A 22694-nucleotide genomic window follows, 5' to 3' on the forward strand; every position below is an offset into this window, starting at 1 on the left:
CAGTCCAAGCACCAACGCTCGCCACCCCGACCGAGACGTCGTGACGCATGCGCTCTTCTTCCCGCGCGTCTCGACGTGACGCGAGCTCCTGTTCTCTGCTACACACTTTGCCCGCCCCTTCTTGCACAGCAGTTACTCTCGTCCCCAACTCCGTTCTCACCCATACCCCGTCCTGCCTACACCACGTCTCCAGTCTTGTGACTAGTGGCTGCAGAGCAACCTCAAGTCCTGCAGACCCACATCTCATGTTCCCTTGGTGGCGGTGGTGATGGGCGGGGGGGTGTAAGGCGGGATTACGGGAGGTGGCGGTTACAACAGGCTCACTTCCGGAGGACGGGCGGAAGTGGCTGTGGTGGGTGGTGGGAGGGGGAAAGGAGCGCAAGGGGAGGGCCCGGCCGCCGGGGGTCGAGGGGGTGGGGCCTGGGCCGGCGGTGAGGACCCAACCTGGGGCCTGGATTTGGACCTGGGGGGAGGCCTCAGTTCCCCTCTGAAGTTGGGGGCAGGGGGAGCGAGATTCAGGTAACACCTCAGCGTAGATAAGGCGAGGGTCGTCTGGGCGGCGGAGGAATAGGTGGTCAGAGTCTAGAGAGGGTCGCGTTGTCACCCCCCTTTCCCTGTGAACACCGAGCACGGGGTTCTGAGGAGAAGGGTGGGAGGAGTTAAATTCTTGGCTGGGTGGGGGGCGTTCTTGTGGACGCCACGCCCCTACAGGAAGCAAGGGCGCGCGCGCGTGCGTGCGTGTGTGTGTGTGTGTGTGTGTGTGTGTCTGTGTGTCTGTGTCTGTGTCTGTGTCTGTGTGTGTTTAGGAATAAACTTAGAACGGAGGGGGCAGCCGGGCTGGGCTACCGGATTGAAAAATTGGGACATCACTGGGGCTATTGCTGGTAGGACTTGGGCCTCAACATTTCTAGAGAGTGCTCCCAGGAATGGCCCCGGGAAGGAGTTTGACGGAGATTGGGTATTACATTACTTGCACAGTTTTGGTAGTTGGGGGTGGAGGTGAGGATGCAGGGAAGGGAGCAAAGAATGTTTTTAGAAGGTGCCAGCGTCTAGGTCTGGAATGGATTTAGTTCATACCGGGAGAACTGGCCGACTAAACACTCTACACCCTAAGAAGCTTGAGAGATGTAGGGCGATTAGTGTCTGGCACTAACAAGATGAAAACTGGAGGATGTTCTTTTCTGTCTTTTCTTAGAAGACAGTCTCCACACAGCAGTTCTTTTGGTTGCTTTTCTAGAGTGGGAATGTGTGCTGTCTCTCCTTTATCCTGAGCCTTAAACATGTATATATATTTACGAGGTGACTGAGTTTGGGGCTGCAAAATGTAAGTGAGGTAGGTATAACCTTGCGGAGTGTTTAAGGAAGGGTTTTTGATGATAGAATAAAGGAATTTAATTTAGGTAGGGAGTCTTAGGAATCCTTTTGGATATATTAGAGAGTGTCATGATGTTTACATATTCTGCAGGTTGATACAGAAATCAGCTTCCTGGGCCATGCGGGTTCTAAGGCCTGTTTCATCTCATGAGCCTGAGCAGAAGACGGACTGGCCAGTGCTCACAGTGGATGACTTCCCCTCCCTGAACAAGAGATGGGATAGTACCTGGGATCTGCTTGTCACCAGACTCTGGGCTTAATAAACCAGCTGAATGAAAGGATGTAGCAGACCTTTGGGAGGGACGCTGAAGCCTGCAGTGGGGGGGGAGGGGCCTGGACATACCCCTTCCCCCCCAGACTCCTCCCCCTCAGAGTCCACTCAGCCATGGACTTTGGACCTGGCTATGAGGAGAGAAGCTGCACTTTGTTTGGTGTACCTGACTTGGGATTCCCAGTTTTGGAAATGGAGTACTGGATGGGAGTTTGATGATCTCCAGAGGAGCAGCTGAGAGAAGAGAAGAAAGGTAAGGTTCCTGTCTCATTTTCCACTTGATATCTTGCTGCACCTGTGCAATAAGTGTGGGATAGAGTAAGTCTTGGGATGCTGTCATACCCCGATGGCCAAACAAGGAGACTTCACCTCTCCTTGACTCTCATGGGTTGCAGGCTTATTCACAGTCTCTCCTTACCTAGGCAGGAGGAGTACCTAGCAAGGGATTGTGAGCAATGACAGTTGTGAGGTTAGGCCAAGGAAAACATGAAAAGAATTTAGGCCTCTGAAGGGAGGTTGGATTATATTACCTGTAGGGGCCTTTTCAACATTGAGATAATAGGATTCCAAATCACTTTGGGCTAAGTACAACTCTGGAATGGATTACCCAGGATAAAGTAGGCTGCTGTGTTTTGGGGAGCTAACTGAATACACTATCTTGATGGGGGCAGGTAGGAGATGATCTAGATAACTTCCTAAATTGTCTCCCTTCCACTATAATCAAGTGAAGGCAGTGAAATCTCATGGAAAGAGCAGAGGAACAGAACACAGGTTTGAGAATCAGGATTTGTGCTCTAGCTCTGCCATGTTCTTTTTACTTACAAAATGGGGATAATTAACTTTTCAAGTCCTTCACAGGTTGTTAACAAGGAACAAATGAAATACAGACTTGAGAAGTATCCAGGGTCATGTACATATAAAACCATAACATTGCCATTGCTTGATATGATTGTATAGTTGTTACATAGATAAAAACTCTGTATTAAGGGTTCTGTTCCTTTATTGAATTAATGCTCTGGCAAAAGCCTTGTTTGTCCTTAATTAAAAGTCTGCTTTAGGAATTCCTGTTGTGGTTCAGCAGTAACGAGCCCAACTAGCATCCATGAGGAGGCAGGTTCGATTCCTGGCATCACTCAGTGGGTTAAAGATCAGGCGTTGCCATGAGCTGTGGTATAGGTCGCAGACACAGCTGGGATCCCAAGATACTGTGACTTGGTGTAGGCCAGAAGCTGCAGCTCCAACTCCACCCCTAGCCTTGGAACTTCCATATGCCCAGGGTGTGGCCCTAAAAAGACCAAAAAAAAAAAAAAAGCCCGCCCTGAATTTTTTCTCATCTTGTGGCTGTTAACAATATCTCAGATAATGAAATGGTGGCAAAGGTGCATGGCTTCAAGGAAAACTGAAATTGAGGTATTCTGTCAGATACCTTGTCGATTCTCAGAGCTCTCCAGTCAGCTTGGCAAGTGTACTTCTTCAGGATAGCAGTGTAAGTCTCAAGGACCAAGTGTCTGATTAGGAGATGGAGCTCCATTTCTTAGCACTGGGCCTTTCCTTCCTATGCCATATCCTGGTCTTCTTTCCTGCTCTTTAAGGTAGTGTTTTTCAGACTGCCACTTTTTAGACAGGTTCTCTTCCCACTTGAGGCAGAACCTCTCATGGTTACCTTCTTAACTCCTGCTTGCTCCTTCCTTGAACTCCAATTTACCTATGCCAAGATGTCTACTTTTCTCAGTGACAACAAACAGCAGAAAGGAGGCATGTTGGGAATTTTGATAGACAGTGGGGTATGGTGGCCTGGGCAAGGGGTAGGAAGCTTGGCTTTTAGCATCTCTTTGTCTCTCACTAGCTGTGTAACACCTGTGCGTCACATTCACTGGAGACTGGCAGCAATAACAGAGGTCATTTGCAAGCTGAAAATCATGTATTTATGACTTAGTTTCTTTCTTTTTTTTTTTCTTTCCTTCCTTGCCACAGGAGTCCCTGAGTCCCCCAGTGGCCTGAGGGCTGGGCAGGCAGACTGGCCCTAGATGTTCCTTCTCTAGTCTAATGCCTGGGGTAGCCCCTTTGAGGCCAGGCTTCTGCCTTAGAAGGTATGGATTTCAGGGTGGCATGTCACCTCCCCAGCTCTGCCCAGCAAATTCCTGGTACTAGTCTTTGCTTAGACACCAGGATCATAGTGATCTCCCAGGGATGCATGGTCCCAGAATGCCTCTGCAGCCTCATCCTGCCTGGGAGGCCTATGAGTGCTTTGAAACACTTGAAGTACTACAGACTTTGTGCTGTATTTGTACAGTGCTTACATTATGTGAAGTGTCCAGGCTGTGTGTTGTGTCAGTTTTTCGTCACCACATTGTTCTGAGGAGAACAGAGCAGGAATTATTCTCCCAGTTTGATACGTTTGGGGGAAGCTACAGAAGCCCTGAATAGGAAGGGCTCGCCTGAGTGTGGAGTGGCAGATGCTGTGATTGCTGTACTGCTTTACAGTATTTGACCTGACAAGGGCCGTCCAGATTCTGCTGCAAACCTCCAGGGAGGGGAATTCAAGTGCCCTGTCAGACAGCCTCTCTGGTAAGACATTTCCTCCCTAGAGTGAGCCAGAATTCCTCTAGCCTGTTGTTGCCACTGAAGGAAATAAATAGTCTTGTCCTCTGCCCAACCCTTCCATGAGACAGTCCTCTCAAGACAGCCATCGGCCTTCTCATTAGGGGCACCTTCTTACAGGGGTGCTGGTATGCCAGGGTACGGCACTTAGTGGATGTCCAGCCACTTAGCCAGGACCAATGATAGACTTAAGCCAAATGTTTTGTATGTGGTGTAACTGATTCATTTATACCCTCTTTCTTCCAAAAGGAATTGTAGGTGGCTAACCAAAAGTTCCATTTCACAGACATTGCTCAGTGATTATTGTGTTCATCTTTTTTCTTTAATATTGATAGGTTGAGTTTCTGGGTCTCCATGGAGAGTGGGACTGTTGAGAGGAGAGGGGAGGGGAAAACAGATACATCATTGATTTAAAACTTTGTTTTTACTTCTACTCATGGTTTCAAGCCAACATCTGTCTTAAGTTCAGACAGATTTTATAATTCTTTCCAAATTATAAAAAGGTTCGGGGTATCTTGGGCATAGTTTATGGGAGGATAGTTTCTCGGAACAGTTTTCACTTCCTTATCTTTCTAATACTCTTTTAGGAGTTGATGGGACCAGATATTCCCATTTCTTCCATTTTCGTGTAATCTAATCCTTGTTTCATTTCCCAAATTCAGGTACCTGGCTCCTTTTTTCTGCCCTCTTTCCCCCATAACCCCTCTCCATGAATCCTCTATCAAGATGCTGGGGCCTTTTTTCCCAGGTCAATTTGGCACTCATCATCCTGGCTTCTTGCCCCTGAGACCAAATGTTTTCTCTAGCTTCCATCCAAGAATTCAGTTCATCCTGATTCTCAAACCAGGCCCTTTGTTTTGGGAGAGGCCTTTTATAGTCAGGGAATTTCTACTCTTAGATTTTCCTATGAGCCTTGGAATTTAAACAGAGGACTATAGTGATGGGATGTGAGTTTTGGTACAGAGTCATCTGTCCTGTTCCCCAATGAACAGCCTTTGATAGAGAAGGACTATTGGTCAAGGCGGGAATCTGATATCTCATGGGCTAGTTGGTTTCCCCACCTTTCAGCATCCCATTGCATTGTGTCCTTTGTCTTAGACAGTGATTTTCCATCCTGATATCTTGGATCTACAAATAGTGTTTCCCAACTTCTTACACTTTTAGAAAACTTTATGGCTTTCTCTTTTGCCTTGACATGGAGTATTAATATGTAGGCCTTCCATATCTGTTTCATGAAGAAAAGCTTAGGAGTTCCTGTCGTGGCTCAGCAGAAACGAATCTGATTAGTATCCGTGAGGACACAGGTTTGATCCTGGCCTTGCTCAGTGGGTTAAGGATCCAGTGTTGCCATGAGCTGTGGTGTAGATCACAGATGTGGCTTGGATCTGGTGTTGCTGTGGTATAGGCCAGAGGTTACAGCTCCGGTTTGACCCCTAGCCTAGCCTGGGAACCTTCATATGCTGCGGGTTTTGCCCTGAAAAAGACCCCCCCCCCCCAAAAAAAAAGAAAGAAAAGAAAAGCTTAGAGTGCTGAGTTACAGAAATATGGGGTGCTGGCTGGCACGTGAGCCTGGCCTCCCATCTCCTGTCACAATCCACATGGTCAGCTAAAACTGGAGACCTTGGACACACACACTGTCCAGCCTCACTGAGGTGTCAGCTCTTTTCTCTTTCAGGGCTAGGATTTTCCTGCTGTCTCACTATGTACCTGCCATTGGACATACAGCTATCTCAAAGAGCATTTGTACCCAAGGCTGTGTGAGGAGAGGGAATGAGTGCCATCTTTGGAAGCTGGAACTGGGTCTAAAACTTGGCCATGACCCTCATTAGGTCTTGTAACCTTCAGCAAATTGGCACTTAACCCAAGCCTCAATCTCTTTATCTGTAAAATGGGACTGTGTGTACTCTGTGGATCTGTTAGGAGGGCAGGGTGTGTGGGGAAGTATCTAGCATGTGGAGGTCTCTGCAATTTCATTTTAGCTTCTCACTCCCATGCAGGGAAATTGTGACATACCCTGCCTTTGTTTCTCTTGAACCCTGCATAATTCCTAGTTTTCACCTAGAAATAAGTTAGTGAGTGAAGTCAGTTACCACATACCACAAAGTTGTGGCCTTCTCTGGGCTCTGGAACACAAGGAGGGAAATGGATTGGGGCAGGTGCCAGTGCTGGAAGAGTGTGTTCTGATCACATGGTAGACTATCTAGCTCTGGACTCAGTCCTTCTCATGAAAGCCATCAGCACGAGTAGCCAGTAGTTCTTAATTCCCCACCCTCACTTCTTAGGTTCAGATAGAGACATCTAGGCTTTTCTAGGGTCCTCCCCCATCGCCTTTCATAGGGTTACCAAAGGCCTAATTGTGGCCTTTCCTTTTTAGATCTGCTGAGTCTACCTTAGGGAAAGGTCTCTCTCTCTCTCTTCAGTGTACTAAGAACTAACAGCTCTCATTCCTCACCCTGAAAGAAAGAAAGGAAAAAAAAAAAACAAACCGAAAGCCTCCAGCCTGCTTTTTCTTGATTTTGGCTGCAGGTGTTTCCTCCCTGGCTTCCTTTTTGGCACCCTGGTTCCTGTTCTCACTTCCCTGCACCCTTGCAGCCCCCCTCTGTGGCCCCGGGCTCCTCCTACCTGGAAGCTAGGAGTTGGGGGAACAGGCCCCCAGACCCTTGGCTTTGGGAATCGCCCTACTGAGGTAGGCTGCTCGGCCTACCTGGGCTCTGGGGCTGGGGAAGTTTGGACAGGAGTGGGTTGAGTGGGGTTGGGTTCACGGGTATCAACAAGTTGGGTTGACTAGTTGCGATTGGGAGCAGGGAAGGGCCCAATGGTAACAGCTGCCTCCACAGCATCTCCCGAAGTTGGGGACCCCGGAAAACTTGGTGCGTTCAGACCGCGAGTCGTCCTGAGAGGTCGGGCAAGGGAGGCGGGCACGGAAGAAGGGGCCCGGGGCGAGTAGGGGCGGCCGACCCCGCCCCTCGGCCGGCCCCGCCCCGCTCCGCCCCGCCCAACCCCGGGAAGGGCCACGTTGCCCGCCTGGCGGTCCGGCCCCCGCGCGCTGCAGGAAGGGCCGGCCAGGCGGAAGGTGCAGGGCAGCACGAGCGCCTGGAACGCGCCGGGGCACCGGGCTCCCCACGCCCCGGGGCGGGCCAAGTTCGGGGCCGGGAAGTTGGAAGGAGTTGGTGAGTAGGGGCCGGGGAAGGCCAGCAGCCTTCAGTTCTGTGGCTTGTCCCCGGAAGGCGACCGAGATCTGACTGAGGGAGGCCCCTCGGGAGCGGAGAGGGCGCTCCGGGGGCTCGGGTCACTGCTTGAGAAACCCTTCGTGTCCCCCGACAGCCCCAGTGGTTGCGAGCCCCAGCGGGAGGGACTTGGCCCGGGCAGTCCCGGGTCCCGGACGCGCGCCTCCTCCCGAGCCGGAAAGTGGAACTCTGCGTTGCGCTTTCGGAATCCCCGGGCCTCCAGCTGTTGGAAAGAGGACGGGCTCCGCGGGGAGAGGGACGGTTGTGAAACAGCCGCTGGGCGACGTGGGTGTGGGGGCCTGGTAGAGCTGCGATCGCTAGAGGGAAAAGTGAGGTGGCTTCTCCCCAGACCCTACGCCAGCATCCTTTCCACAAGTTACCAGGGGTTCTTTCTCCTCAGCCTTGAGGAAGAATTGACTCTATGTGTAAATGTGTACATTGTCAAGGAAACTTTTTCTTACCTGTTGGCTAATGTTTATGGATTAGGGGGCCCCTGAAACGTGCAGAGCCCCCACCTTATAAACTCTAAGCCTAGAGGCCGTGGCCGGCTGGTCTACTGAACATTGAGCCTCGGAGAAGGCTTGGTTAACCTTTGACCCTGTGATGTGTTTAATTAGCCTTTACTTTGCATACATCACTGGCTGATACTGTCCAACTTTATTTTCTGTCGTTTATGATACTTTATAAACCGCATAGCCTTTTCTCTTAGATGCTTACACCCCCCACCCCCACCTTTGCCTCCAATCGTGAATCACTTCTGCCTGACCTCCTTGCTGGAGACCATTGAGCTCTCCTATATCCTCATTCTCTGTCCTTTTCTCGGGTTAGAGAGTAATGTAATGTGTCTAAGCTCAGTGGCATATGTGACAGATTAAATTTGTTTGAGACATTGGAGAAAATGTCACTATCCTTTTCATCATCAGAGCCCAGAGACCTTGGAGATGATCCAAATCAACTTTCTCCCTGTTCAAATGAGGAGCCAAGGCACAAGTAACGTGCCCGGGGTTACTTGTTTTCCCAGGCCTTCATGCTCTTTGCTGCACTAGCATCGTATTTCCCTTTAGCCTTTTCTTTTCCAGTATGAATAACCTGCATCCCGTCCCTCCTAGGTCTTATTCCCTTAAGCCTTTGAATTATTTAGTGTATTTTCTTTGATTCCCTTTCAGTTCTTCCATCCTTCTGAAATTATGGATCCTGATACATGGTACAAGAGTCTAACAGAGGTCTAATAATGAACCAGAAAGTAATTCAGTTAGGTCTCCATTACCTATGGTGTGTTCTATACTTTCTGATTTTCCTTAGGCAGTGCTTTTAATGTACTAAGCAAGATAGAGGAGAAGGTCTGCCAATGTTCTTTAAGCTTCCATACTTCCTAAAAGCTAAATAAGACTTCTTTATTATTGTTCACAATGGGAAGTTGACTATCTGGTGTTCTCTTGCTGTTTAAGAAACATTTTGCCACAGAGAGAGAACTGGCTGGAGAATACCATAGGCATCAGGGTTAGAAAAGAAACAACTCATGGGCAGTTCTTCAGAGGAAGAAACTTGAGATCCACAGGGGTTGGTGGGACCTGCCTAGGGTATTCTGAGGGTTTTATTCTCTAAAAGGCTCACTCCTCAACTCCCACCACAGAGCAGATATCTTTGTACTTGGTGTTGTGGACCAACTGTGTAACTTCCCCTGAAGGAGTTTTGAATACTCTGGCAAAACAAAACCAGTCTGAGTTTGTGCCTTGCAGGCAAATGTCATTAATAAAGCAGAACATTAGGGACTCATGTCAAGGTTAAGGACTGTTGCTCTATTTTAGAAAAGGAAGATGTGACAGATTGTATTTTCCCCAAATGGCCACACCCATTCTACAGTTGTTACAGTAGGACATTACCCTCCTCCCCACTGGCTGGTGAGGGTCTGTGTTCCTCTTCCCTCAAGTATAGGCAGCAACTCCTGATACCCCTGACCTGTGAGTAAGTCAGAAGTGATCCAAGGTTGGATCATGAAAAGGATACAGTTGCACCTGACTTGTGCCTTTTTTGGGACATTCACTTTTGGATTTTAGCCATTGTGTTCAGAGAATGAATAGGGCATGTGGAGAAGCCACATGGAGGTGTTCCAGCCAGTACTCCAGCTAACATCTCAGCTGTTGCCAACATCAACCTGCAATCATGTGAGAAAATAAGCCTTTAGAGGAGTCTTCCAGCTGAGGTCCCAGACATCATGGATGTGCCCCACTTTTCCATATTCCTGACCTATTGAAACTGAGAAGGAATAAATTATTGCTCTTGTTTTAAGCTACCTTTTTTTTTTTTTTTTAATTCAGCAGTAGATACCTGATAAGGAAGGAAATATAAGTAGGGGCAGGCCCTCAGAATTTGGACTTGGGGTCTGAGTATAGAGGGCAAGAGGAACACTTGCCCTTCTTATCAGTGCCACTTAGATTCTGTTTTATTCGTTGTTTCAGGTAGTTATCACTGCATAACTAATCACCATAAAACCTAGTGGCTTAAAAAAACTAAATTATTTACTCTTGTCTCAGCTATGTGATTCTTACTTCTGGTCTTTCATGCAGTCGCAGTGAGGTATAGCTGGGGCTGGAATCACCTGGAAGGTCTTCTCCCTTTGTCTAGTGGCTGATGCTGACTGTCAGCTGGACCTTAGCTGTAGTTGTCAGCTGGAATTCCTATAGGTATCTTATCCATGGGGCCTGGGCCTCCTCTTGCCTTGGTGGCTAGGTTCTAAGAGCAGGTATCTCGAGAGCACCAAGTGGAAACTAAACTGTATTGCCTTTCATGAACAAGTCTCATAAGTCACATAATCATCACTTCCTCTGTCACATAATCATCAAAGAGAGAGAACTTAGACGTCAGCTCCCTCAGCTCTGGAAGGAGGAGTGTCATTGTCACTTTGAAAGAAGAGCATGTAGAATGGGATAGGTGGTAGTGATCTTTGGAAAATGTAATATTTTACTGTTAGGCTGCTGGTTTGGTCTTCTTTCTCCTCAATTAAGTTAATAATGCAAACATTCCTTCATATAGCTACTTGAACTTCATACATGTGCCGGGCTGTATGAACCATATTTTGATAGGTTTAGAGGTTATAGAACCCTTTTAGGAGTAAGGTGAGAGCCAGGTAAGTATAGCCACAGATTCTGTTACAGTGTGGAGCGAGTACACTGGGAGTTACGTGTGGCTCTGCCTGGAAAGGACTCACATGACCCTTGTTCTTAAGAATGTATGGTGCTTGCAGGTGGGGCTTTGGATAATATTTCAGGATGTGGGACCAGCTGGAACAAAGATAGTAGGGTATAAAGTGTACGTATTGGGGGAAATAGCCTATTGAGGCCAGGGTACCTGGTTCACAGGGTTAGTGGTTGGAAGTGAGGTTGAAAAGAGATGTTTGAATCAGTTTGTCGTGAAGGCTCTGTGTGTCATAATAATGAGTTTGAGTTTTGGGACAGTGGCAGCCTCTGGTGGTTTTTAAGGCATGTTAGTGTTGTGACCAGGAGTGTACTTTAAGAAGGATGCTCTGCTGCTCTTAGGAAGATTGCTTAGAGGGAAGTAAGGTTAGTGATAAGTAGACCAGCTAAGAAGCTACATGAAGAGCTGAGCTTTTCAAATAAGGAAAGAGAGTTCAGGTTAAAGAATTCGAGGTCTTGGAATGAGATAAAAGCAGCGAATGAGTAACTTTCTCTTCCATTTTCCTAATTCTGAAATTTTGGGGGCTGGATGTGTTTCAGAATTTAAATTTTTTTTGGATTTGAAAAAGGTGATTTTTTTTAAGATTAAAAGGGCATTTAAAAAAGGGACATTTATGATGTGTGTAAGGTTGGAATAGCATATCATAATCCAACATGTTTATTTCTGTAGCAAAATGGATGAATGGGATAAAAGACTATAAGTAGCCCCACATTAGATCAGGTTTCCTCAAATGAGGTTAGGCCAAATGACTGTGGAAAAGTTCTGTTTTTTACTTGGGAATTGCCATTAAGGGATTGTATGTGCCATCTACTCGGAAGTCACTTTTTAGGTTTCAGGGAAATCTCTTGAATATCAAGGATCCCTAGCATAGCAGCTAGGCAGAACTGGGGGAGCAGGTCCCCATCTTTGAGTAGCTTGTAGCTGAGGGGAATTGACAGATGTTGAGCACAGGGTTGTGCTGATTCTGATGGTTGTGAGGGAGACATGGACCTTATATGGTCTTAAGGCATCAGGGAAGGTGTCCTGGCAGAGATGTGACACAGAACACACCATGTTATGGAGAGAGAAGAGCAGACCAGGCATACACACACATGCAGAGGCCTTGAGGCCAGCTCAAGTGTCTGGAGCCCAGAAGGAATCTATAGTGGAGCAAAGAAAGCCAGTGAGAGAGGGGACAAACCAGTGACTGGCTAGCATTTATGTTGTCATATGCCAGGCACTATTCTAAACACCTGATGTGGATTATCTTACACAATCCTCACAGCAACCCAATGAGGTATTCTATTATGGTTTCCATCTTAGAGGTGAGAAAATTGAGTCTCAGTGATAACGAAAAAACTCAAAGTGATGCCAAACACTTCCCTGAGTTAGTTGGCTTACCCTTGTTACTGCCATACCCTCCTGATGTTAGGATTCAGAGCAGTGCTTCCTGCATGAGTTCATGGGCCCCACTGGCCAACGGCTGGCCTTCTGGACTTGCTCATCCCTTGAGGCACGACCGGCTGTTGGAGAGTGTGTGCACTTGTGTATTCACACACCCCTGACTTCTAGACAGAGTGGAGGATCCTGTCCTGGAGAATAAATATGTGGAGAAGCAGTAGGAAATGGTATGGGGGCTCTGTGTGTGAGTCTGTATGGAGAAGGGGTAGAGCCTGGGAATAGGTGTGTCATGTTGTCTTATGGCAAGAAGAGCAAGTTCTGTTTGAGAATTTGTGGGAAAGGGTTGTAGGGTAGAAAACAAGGGCTTATGGGCTATAGTGGAGGACTGGGATAGCTGTTTCCTGAGAGCCATCAGCCATTCTCTGTTTATAGACTTTGCTAAGAATATAATCTGCAGAGGGACTGAGAAGATTGCCTTGTTCTGCATCACTTCTGTGGGTGTGGGCCACCTAAATCTTTTTTTATTTTTATTTATTTATTTATTTATTTATTGTTATTTCCCCAATACAGTTTTTTTTTCTACTGTACAGCATGGTGACCCAGTTACACATACATATATACATTCTTTTTTCTCCCATTATCATGCTCCACCATAAGTGACTAGACATAGTTCTTAGTGCTACACAGGAGGATCTCATTGCTAATCCATTCCAAAAGCAATAGTTTGCATCCATTAACCCCAAGCTCCCAATTCATCCCACTCCCTCCCCCTCCCCTTCAGCAACCACAAGTCTATTCTCCATGTCCATGATTTTCTTTTCTGTGAAAAGGTTCATTTGTGCCATATATTAGATTCCAGATATAAGTGATATCACATGGTATTTGTCTTTCTCTTTCTGACTTATTTCACTCAGGATGAGAGTCTCTAGTTCCATCCATGTTGCTGCAAATGGCATTATGTCATTATTTTTATGGCTGAGTAGTATTCCATTATGTATAAATGCCACCCCTTCCTAATCCAGTCATCTCTCGATGGACATTTTGGTTGTTTCCATGTCTTGGCTATTGTGAACAGAGCTGCAGTGAACATGTGGGTGCATGTCTTTTTTAAGGAAAGTTTTGTCCAGATATATGCCCAAGAGTGGGGTTGCTGGGTCATGGTAGTTCTATGTATAGTTTTCTAAGGTACGTCCATACTGTTCTCCATAGTGGCTGTACCAGCTTACATTCCCACCAACAGTGCAGGAGGGTTCCCTTTTCTCCACACCCCCTTGTTATTTGTAATGATGGCCATTTTGACTGGAATGAGGTGGTATCTCATGGTAGTTTTGATTTACATTTCTATAATAATCAGGGATGTTGAGCATTTTTTCATGTGCCTATTGGCCAAATATAATACTCAATGGAGAAAAGCTGAAAGCCTTCCCACTAAAATCTGGAAAAGACAAGGATGCCCACTCTCACCATAGTACTGGAAGTTATTCAACACAGCAGTCAGGCAAACAAAAGAAATAAAAGGCATCCAGATTGGAAGAGAAGAGGTAAAACTGTCACTGTATGCAGATTACATGATTCTATATATAGAAAACCCTAAGGACTCAACCCAAAAACTGCTTGAACTGATCAACAAATTCAGCAAAGTAGTAGGATATAAGATTAACATTCAGAAATCAGTCGCATTTCTGTATACCAACAAGGAAGTATTAGAAAAGAAATACAAAAATACAATACCTTTTAAAATTGCACCCCAAAAACCAAATACCTGGGAATATACCTGACCAAGGAGGTAAAAGACTTATATGCCGAGAACTATAAAACAGTAATCAAGGAATTTATTTTATTTTATTTTTTTAGGGCCACCAGTGCGGCATATGGAAATTCCCATGCTAGGGGGTGAATAGGAGCTGTAGCTGCCAGCCTACACCGCAGCTACAGCAACGTGGGATCCAAGCCAAATCTGTGACCCAAACCACAGCTCACAGCAATGCCAGATTCTTAACCCACTGAGAGAGGCCAGGGATTGAATCTGTGTCCTCTTGGATCCTAGTTGGGTTCATTTCCACTGAGCCACAATGGGAACTCCTGTGGGCCACCTAACTCTAATGTCTACTCTAATGAGTTAAGTGAAGGCTTTCATATGTCATCTAAAGGGTAGAGAGGAGTTTTGCCACCATTCTGCAAGCTGAGGTCTGAGGTCGCTCATTGATAAGTCAGAGACAGGCCTGTTCCTCCAGCCCTGAAACCAACACTTCAGCTGATGGAGTTCATTTTTTTTCCTCCCATCCCTTTATGCAAAGACTTTTCCTGCCTAGCCAGGAAGCAGGACGCTGGAGATTAGGGGATCCAATATTGACCATATCCTGGGGAAGGAGACTATATCCTGAGGAAGGGGAGTGAGGAAGAAACCTATGTGTGCCTCTCTTCTAGAAAACGCTGATTTAGCACATGAGTACTGATAAAATGAAAATGTAATGACACAGTAAAACAGAAATGGACTTTGAGGTTTCTGAGAAGACTGGTGCTGTGGAGTTGTGAGGGTTGATGGTTTCCAGGAGGAAGACATGGGGTGGTAGTGCTTGCAGGGGCTGCAGGAGTCTTCCAGTAAGGAGAGAAAATCCATTCCCCTTAGAGACCCTTCAGGATCAGCCTTTTTATCCTTTAATTATTGGATCTGCCTGCTCGAGAGCCCAGGAACACCAAGATGAGATCTAGGATCTGAGGTTTTGGCTAGGATTAGAGAAATGGGCTGTGAGGCAGAGGGTAACTGGTGGATGGAGCAGCCAACACAGGAGAACACACATCTGAAGCTTTTGGGTGTGAAGTATTGAGAACAAAAGAAGGAGTGCCAGGGAGAGAGTTGCGTGATCAGGAATGGCAGTTGTCCCAGATTTGGAGGGTGTGGTAAATCCTTTCAAGTCTGCTAGAGAGAAGTGGTTGGTGGGACCATGCCTTTTTGTTATTGGATGTTTGTCCCAGTCCCTTCCCAGAGCCTAGCAGACAGCAGATGTGTGATGTATGTCATTGAGTGATTGAGGACCTTAGGATAAATGGATTGTCCAAGTTCACCTTAATGATGTGCCCATCTGGGATCATATTGCACGAAGCTAGTCAGAGTTGTGAGCAGTGTCCCCATATTTGACTTCAAGAAATTTTATTCGAAAATATATTTACTGAAAATAATCAAACTATAAAAACGTTGCAAGAATAAAAACAGTTTAAGGACGCTCATCCTGACATTCCCTTTACTCAGATTTACCTATTAACATTTTGCTCCATTTGCTCTCTCTATATATACATGATATTTTTGTTCTGAACCGTTTGAGAAGTTGCATTTACCATGACCTTCTACCCCTAGTTACCTTAGTGTGTATTAAGGTATGGGGATATACCTTTTATATATCCACTAAGAATGGGGATATTCTTTTATATAACTACAATATGGTTATCAGTCAACACTGATACATATATCTGTTGTCTACATTCCAGTTTTGTCATTTGACCCAATAATGTCTTAAAAAACAGTTTTATTGAGGTATAAATGACATACAGAAAAGTTTATATATTTAAAGTGTACATTTTGATAAGTTTCGTTGTATGTATACACTTATGAAACTATCACCCCACAAAGTTTCCTGATGTCCCTTTGTAATACTTCCCCCCCATGTCCTCACTGCCCCTATCCCCAGGCAACCACTGATCTGCTTTCTGCCACTGTAGATGACTTTGTATTTTATGGAGATTTATGTAAGTAGAATCATAGTGTATATGTTCTTTCGCATCTCGCACAATTATTTTGAGATTCATCCATGGGTTATGTGTATCAATAGTATGTTCCTTTTTATTGTTGAATATTATTCCATTCTGTGGGTAAACCACAGTTTATTTTATCCATGTTCTTATGTTGATGGGCATTTAGATTGTTTCCACTTTTTGGTAGTTATGAATAAAGCTGCTCTAAACATTTCATATAGGTTTTTGTGTGGACATTTGTTTTCATTTCCCTTGGGTATATATCTAGGAGTGGACTTGCTGGGTCATATGGTAACTCTCTGTTTAGCATTTTAACAAACTGCCAAACTACTGTAAAAGGACATTAGTACTATATCTCACACTGTATACAAAAAAAGACTCAAAATGAATCATATCCTAAATGTAAAACTGAAAACTATAAAACCTAAAAAAGAAAACATAGGGAAAAATCTTTGTGATTTTGGCAAAATTTCTTGGATACAAAGCCAAAAGCATGATTTATAAAAGAAAGAAAACTGATAATTGAACATCATCAAAATTAAGAACTTCTATTATTCAATTGACATTGTTATAAGAATAGGACAAGTGTAGGAGTTGCCATTGTGGTGCAATGGAAACAAGTTCAACAAGTGTCCATGAGGATGAGGGTTTGATCCTTGGCCTTGCTCAGTGGGTCGAGGATCCAGCATTGTCCTGAGCTGTGGCATAGGTCACAGATGCAGCTTGGATCCACATTGCTGTGGCTGTGGTGTTGGCTGGCAGCTGTACCTCTGATTGGACCCCTAGGCTGGGAACTTCCATATGCCACAGGGATGGCCCTAAAAAGCAAAAGAAAAAAAAAAGGGCAAGTGTGAATTTTTACCAAGTTTGGTGAGTGAGAAATTTTCTTTGTATAGTTTTAATTAAAAATTTTTTTATTATGATTGAAATGGACCACCTTTTCATATGTCTAAGGTCCATTTTAGGTATTTGTTTCTGTTTTTTGTGAGTTTCATTAGTCTTTTAAATAAGCAGTTTTGGTTTTTTTTCCTCTCAGTTTTACAAAAATTCTTTGTCTCTTAGGGTATTGGCTTTTTATTTGTGGTGTATGTTGCAGATATTCTCTCGCAGTTGGTTATTTGTCTTCGCTTTGGCTTATAGTGTTTTTAGCTATACAAAAGTGTTCTATTTATTATTATATCTGTATTTTAAGTCAAATTTAGAAAGCTTTTCTTTATACCCAGGTTATGGAGGAACTGACCCATGTTTTCCAGCACTTGTATAGTTTTATTTCTTATATTTAGATGTCTATTCCACTTGGAATTTATTCTTGTATACAGATCTTACTTTTTTCCCAGATGGCTCTTAATCGTTGTAACACTATTAATAAGATCATTTTTCTTTTGCCCCAGTAATTCTAAATATCACCTTTATCATACATTAGATTTCTTTGTGTGGTTGTGTCTATTTCTGGAGTTTAAATCCTATTCCTTCGGATGATCTGTTTTACTTACCTACCAGCACCACATAGTTTTAATTATAGAAGCTTTGTAATATGTAGTGTATTAATATCTGATAAGGCTAGTCCCTTCTCGCAGCTCATTTTCATCATTTTCCTAGATGTTCTATTTATTTTTTCATGTGAACTTTAGTGCCAGTTTGTATAGCTTCATAAAAAAGTATTTTTATCTAGATTTTTGATGATGTTGAGATGTCCTAACCAAGAATAAGGGATATTTAAGTCTTCTTTGTGTCTTTCAGGAATTAAAGAATTATAGTTTCACAGAGGTTTTGAATGTTTCTTGTTAAGTTTTTTATTTTTTATTTTGTCTTTTTGCCATTTCATTGTTTTTTAATGAGTTGTTTGTGGATATGAAGGCTTTTTATTTTGGCATGTTAATTTTTATATCCCTCTTCCTTGCTCAATTCTCTGATTTTTGAATTTATCACTGATTCTCATAGGCACGTTTTCCCAGCATATTGTGTCGGTATTAGCACATTGAGATGGTTTTGCTTCTTTTCTTCTACTTCTGCCTTTAATTGTGTTCTGCAGTCCAGTTGCATGGGCTGATCCCTCCAACAGAATGTTAAATAGTCATGTAGATCTTGGGCAGCTTGGCTTTGCTCCTGACCTTCGTGGAAATGCCTCTGGTGCTCCTTATTTAGGTAAGGTGCTGGCTTACTCTAAGGTGTGATATTAGAGTTTTAAAATCAGTAATCTTTGGGCAGTTTGATTTGAGGAATGAGGCAGATGGTTTTATCCCCACCTCTCCTAAACTGTGGAAGATGGGAAACAAAATCTGTCAGGCGGGGAAGAGGGAGGTGGGTTGCTTTCTCTTTTCCATCAATATCACTTTCTACAACCGCCCCCCACCCCACCCCCAATGTCCAGGAGCATGTTATCCTATTCTTGTTCTCCCTTACAGATTAACCTTAGCCCTCCAGATTAGGGAATGGGCATCTCTTTTCTAATAGAGTTCTGGAGTTAACCTCCTGGCCTTCCCTGTCCTGAACTTTCTCATCTGTTCCTATATACCCGCCTCCCCTATTCTTCCACCCCAGGGCAGCACCATGCCTTTGTGATGATGGTTGGTTTTCTCTCTCCTCTATTCAGGTGCATGGCCGCTTCCTAATCCCGGAGCCCAGAGGAAGCATCCCTAGAACTGCAGGGGTGTGAGCCAGGCAAGCCGAGGGCAGCCTTGAGCCCCACCCTTGCCTGCCTCCCCCGTGGGGGCCAGGATGCTGAAGAAGCAGTCTGCAGGGCTTGTGCTGTGGGGCGCCATCCTCTTTGTGGCCTGGAACGCCCTGCTGCTCCTCTTCTTTTGGACGCGCCCAGCGCCCGGCAGGCTGCCCTCAGACAGTGCCCTTGATGATGACCCCGCCAGCCTCACCCGTGAGGTGATCCGCTTGGCCCAGGATGCTGAGGTGGAGTTGGAGCGGCAGCGGGGGCTGTTGCAGCAGATCAGGGAGCACCATGCTAGGTGGAGCCAGCGGTGGAGGGTACCCACTGTGGCCCCACCCGTGCCGCCACGTGTGCCTGTGACCTCTGCGCCAACTGTGATCCCCATCCTGGTCATCGCCTGTGACCGCAGCACTGTCAGGCGGTGCCTGGACAAGCTGCTGCATTACCGGCCTTCAGCTGAGCACTTCCCCATCATCGTCAGCCAGGACTGTGGGCATGAGGAGACAGCCCAGGTCATTGCCTCCTACGGCAGCGCTGTCACACACATCCGGCAGCCAGACCTGAGCAACATCGTAGTGCCACCCGACCACCGAAAGTTCCAGGGTTACTATAAGATTGCTCGTCACTACCGCTGGGCACTGGGCCAGGTCTTTGAAAAGTTCAAGTTCTCAGCGGCTGTGGTGGTGGAGGATGATCTGGAGGTGGCTCCGGACTTTTTTGAGTACTTCCAGGCCACATACCCGCTACTGAGGGCTGACCCGTCACTCTGGTGTGTGTCTGCCTGGAATGACAATGGCAAAGAGCAGATGGTGGACTCGAGCAAGCCCGAGCTGCTCTACCGCACAGACTTTTTCCCTGGCCTTGGCTGGCTGCTGTTGGCTGAGCTCTGGGCCGAGCTGGAGCCCAAGTGGCCCAAGGCCTTCTGGGACGACTGGATGCGCCGGCCTGAGCAGCGGCAGGGCCGGGCCTGTGTTCGGCCTGAAATCTCCAGAACGATGACCTTTGGCCGCAAGGGTGTGAGCCATGGGCAGTTCTTTGACCAGCACCTCAAGTTCATCAAGCTGAACCAGCACTTTGTGCCCTTCACACAGCTGGACTTGTCATACCTGCGGCAGGAGGCCTATGACAGGGATTTCCTCGCACGCGTCTATGGTGCTCCCCTGCTGCAGGTGGAGAAAGTGAGGACCAGTGAGCGGAGTGAGCTGGGGGAGGTGCGGGTGCAGTACACAAGCAGGGACAGCTTCAAGGCCTTCGCCAAGGCCCTGGGAGTCATGGATGACCTCAAGTCTGGTGTCCCCAGGGCCGGCTACCGGGGCATCGTCAGCTTCCTATTCCGGGGCCGCCGTGTCTACTTGGCTCCCCCTGAGACCTGGGATGGCTATGATCCTAGCTGGAATTAGCAGCACCTGCGTGTCCCTCCTGGGCCCCCTCCTTGATGTATCAGGGGCTAAGATGGGACTGCAGTCCCTGGGCTGCATCATCCTCTGTGTTTCACCCTTGGGTCCATGTATCCTTTTTTTTTTTTTTTTTCCTGTTTTCAAGTGGCATTCGAGGGCACAGATGATAGTTAAGGGTTATTCTGTTCTCCAGGGGGTCAAAGGAATCTTTCTGGGGTAAGTTGGGGGGCAGTTATTAAGCAGGAAACCACTGTGTGGTAGAGAAAGACTTGGCTTCTCGGGCCACAAAATTCCATGTTATAGGTTTCCTCCTATGACAGTTGCAGAGAGGTTGGCAACTTTTCTCTTGACCAGGCCTCTTTTCTCTGTCCTGGCTTTTCCAGCTAGAGTATAAGCCCTCCTCCTGTATGTTGATACCTTCCCATACACATACATACCTTCCCACAGTTGGAGCCTGGGGATGGGCTAGATCATGTGAAGAGGCCAAAATGAGATAACCAAAGGGGTTTCATCATCAGTGTCCAGGTGGAGCTGTTAGGTTGTCAGGGTTTACTGCCTCCTGTCTGTGCTTCACTTCTTCCTCTCTCCTTTATTCCTGACCTCCTATCAGCTCTTCTTTCCCTGCAGCCTAGCAATTCATGATTCTAAGATGAAAAGCTGAAGGGGAAAAGCAAGATCTCACCTCAACTCATCTACCATTGTGAGGGAAAGCTTTGGGTGCTGGGACACCACTCTCATTCTTGTCAAAGAAACAGACTGTCCCCCATTCCTTCCTTTCTAAAAACCAATCCTTCCCCTGTTGCTCTAGGATGACGTTTCATGCTGGCTTAGCCCATGGCTTCTGGAGGCCCTCTCAGTTTGAGGTAGAGCAGCCAAGACCCATCAGCCCAGCCTCCTTCCCTTCTCCCCCAAGCATTCCCCTTTGCACAGATTAGGTTGCAGATGGAGGGTTCAAGAGCAACACACGTGTTTTTGTTTCTTGGCTGACCTCCGTTCATGGAAGAAAGTTGAAGCTACAGAATTATTTTCAAAAATAAAGTAAAGGCTGAAATTGTCTGAAAAATTGTGTGTGTGTGTGTCCTCAAAAAGGAGTAGAGGTGGAAAAGGAGCTGAAGACTGGAGGAAGAAAGAAAAAAGTGAATGAGGATTAAGGGAAGTGGCTGGACAGAGGAAATGGATCAGCTGAAGGAAGGAAGACAAGAGTAGGGAGTGGGGGAAAAGGCATAGGAGAGCTGAGAAGGGGCCTGGCCTGAAAAAAAAGGCCAAGCTTGGAGGTGGAGAGGGTCCATGTCTTCATTTCCCTACTGCTAATCTTCTCTAGAGGTAGGCTGTGGGGCCCTGGGTGACTTTGTGCTCCCAGTGAACAGAGGAAGGCTGTCTGTACCTGAGACCCTGAGTAATCCCTCCTTGTGTGGGGTGCCCTCTGCTGACCCAGGCAGCATTTCCTGGGCATCCTGCAGCACCTGCCCCTGTGCTCCAGATTGCAGAGCTGATTCCTGGAGTCTTGAGCATGACCCCAGTGAAAATGCCTTTTAACACTGCCACCCAAAACACCCACACACAGATAGCAAACTTTTCCTGAAACTCTCCTGAGCATTTCTATTTTCAATTAATTAAAAAAAAAAATGTGCCTGTGACCCACCAACTTGACTTCATTAGTGGGTTTGAAAACCCTAGGCTAGATGACTGTTGACAGAAACCATCTGCTCATCAACCAGGTGGGTGAGTTGTGGAAAAGGTGTCACCAGTTTACTGATGGAGCAACTCTGGCCTCCCTTCTGAGCTCAAGAATTCCCTGTGTGCTAAGGGGATATTCATTTTAACCTTTGGAACTTTTTTGTAGAACTAGTTTTGTCTTCCCATGTGCTCTTAAATGAATTACTTAGTCCTGTTTTGGGATTGGGAGATGGTCACTATCCACATTTTGCAAGGCTCTCTGTCTCACCTGACATTGAGCCAGATGTACTTTGGCTTGCCAGAACCCATGTTCTTAGCACTAAACTGATTTAACAATTGCTTACCAAGTGCATTGTCCTGAGTGCTCTACAATTAATATTAACTCATTTATTCCTCAAAGAGATCATGGCTGGTAAGTATTGCTTGGGTTTTATAGGGAAGGAAATGGGCACAGAGAGCTTCCTTTGCCCAAGGTCACATGCCTGTTGAGGTGGTGCCATGCTTCTAATGGAACCCAGGCTGTTAATCACTACTTAATCAAGACTGTTCAGGTGTTCCCTGGTGGCCTCATGGTTAAGGATTCAGCATTGTCACTGCCGTGGCTCAGGTTTGATCCCTGGCTCCAGAACGTCTGCATTCCACAGTAGGCCCCAAAAGAATCAGACTGTTCCCTTTCTATCCTTTACTGCCTTTCCTCCAAGGCCATCTCCTCAGCCTTCCCTGTGCTCTGGTCTTCCCTCTCTCAGGCCCCAGAGTGGTAGGTGGCTGGGTTGCCAGACCAGAAAGCAGATGGAGGTGAGGGGAGGACAACCATTCCAGAGAGATTGCAGTGGAAGATACACTCAGAAGAATTCAGGCTGGTTCCTCCTCAAGTGAGGAGCACTTTTCAGCAGTCTCAGTGTCTTCTTTCTCTTTTGATGTGGGTCTGCGGAGAGGACACATTCACCATGCCAAGGCATCCTCAGTTGTGATGCATGTGTGCATGGATGCTGCCCCTCATAAACCACCATCCTCCTGTGGATAACAAAGGGAGCCGAAATACCAAATGGAAAAGCATGGTGTCGTTAAATCCTGCAGAATTCTGCTAACCTTGAGTTTGGAGATTAAAGTTAATTCCAAAGGGCTCAGCCAGCTCAACGTGGCTCCCAGGCCTGGTGGGC

The 22694-nt window shown here is 46.3% G+C and overlaps 1 protein-coding gene across 5 annotated transcripts; it reads left to right on the forward strand.

The window, feature by feature from the left end:
• Nucleotides 1–388: 388 nt before the first annotated feature.
• On the forward strand, nt 389–20920 carry MGAT1 (alpha-1,3-mannosyl-glycoprotein 2-beta-N-acetylglucosaminyltransferase). Of its 5 annotated transcripts, none has more exons than XM_047776405.1 (4): nt 732–884; nt 1196–1333; nt 1466–1898; nt 18392–20920. In XM_047776405.1, the coding sequence occupies exon 4, from the start codon at nt 18517–18519 to the stop codon at nt 19858–19860; it is 1344 nt and encodes a 447-aa protein (XP_047632361.1). In that variant the 5' UTR covers nt 732–884; nt 1196–1333; nt 1466–1898; nt 18392–18516; the 3' UTR covers nt 19861–20920. The 5 variants fall into 5 exon arrangements, with proteins under 5 accessions (XP_047632363.1, XP_047632361.1, XP_047632362.1 ...); XM_047776406.1 differs by having other exon boundaries at nt 1238–1333; XM_047776407.1 differs by lacking the exons at nt 732–884; nt 1196–1333 and adding an exon at nt 389–519.
• Nucleotides 20921–22694: the final 1774 nt, after the last annotated feature.

This window comes from Phacochoerus africanus, chromosome 4 (genome assembly GCF_016906955.1).
Source record: "Phacochoerus africanus isolate WHEZ1 chromosome 4, ROS_Pafr_v1, whole genome shotgun sequence".
In the NCBI taxonomy this organism is placed as follows: Eukaryota; Metazoa; Chordata; class Mammalia; order Artiodactyla; family Suidae; genus Phacochoerus; species Phacochoerus africanus.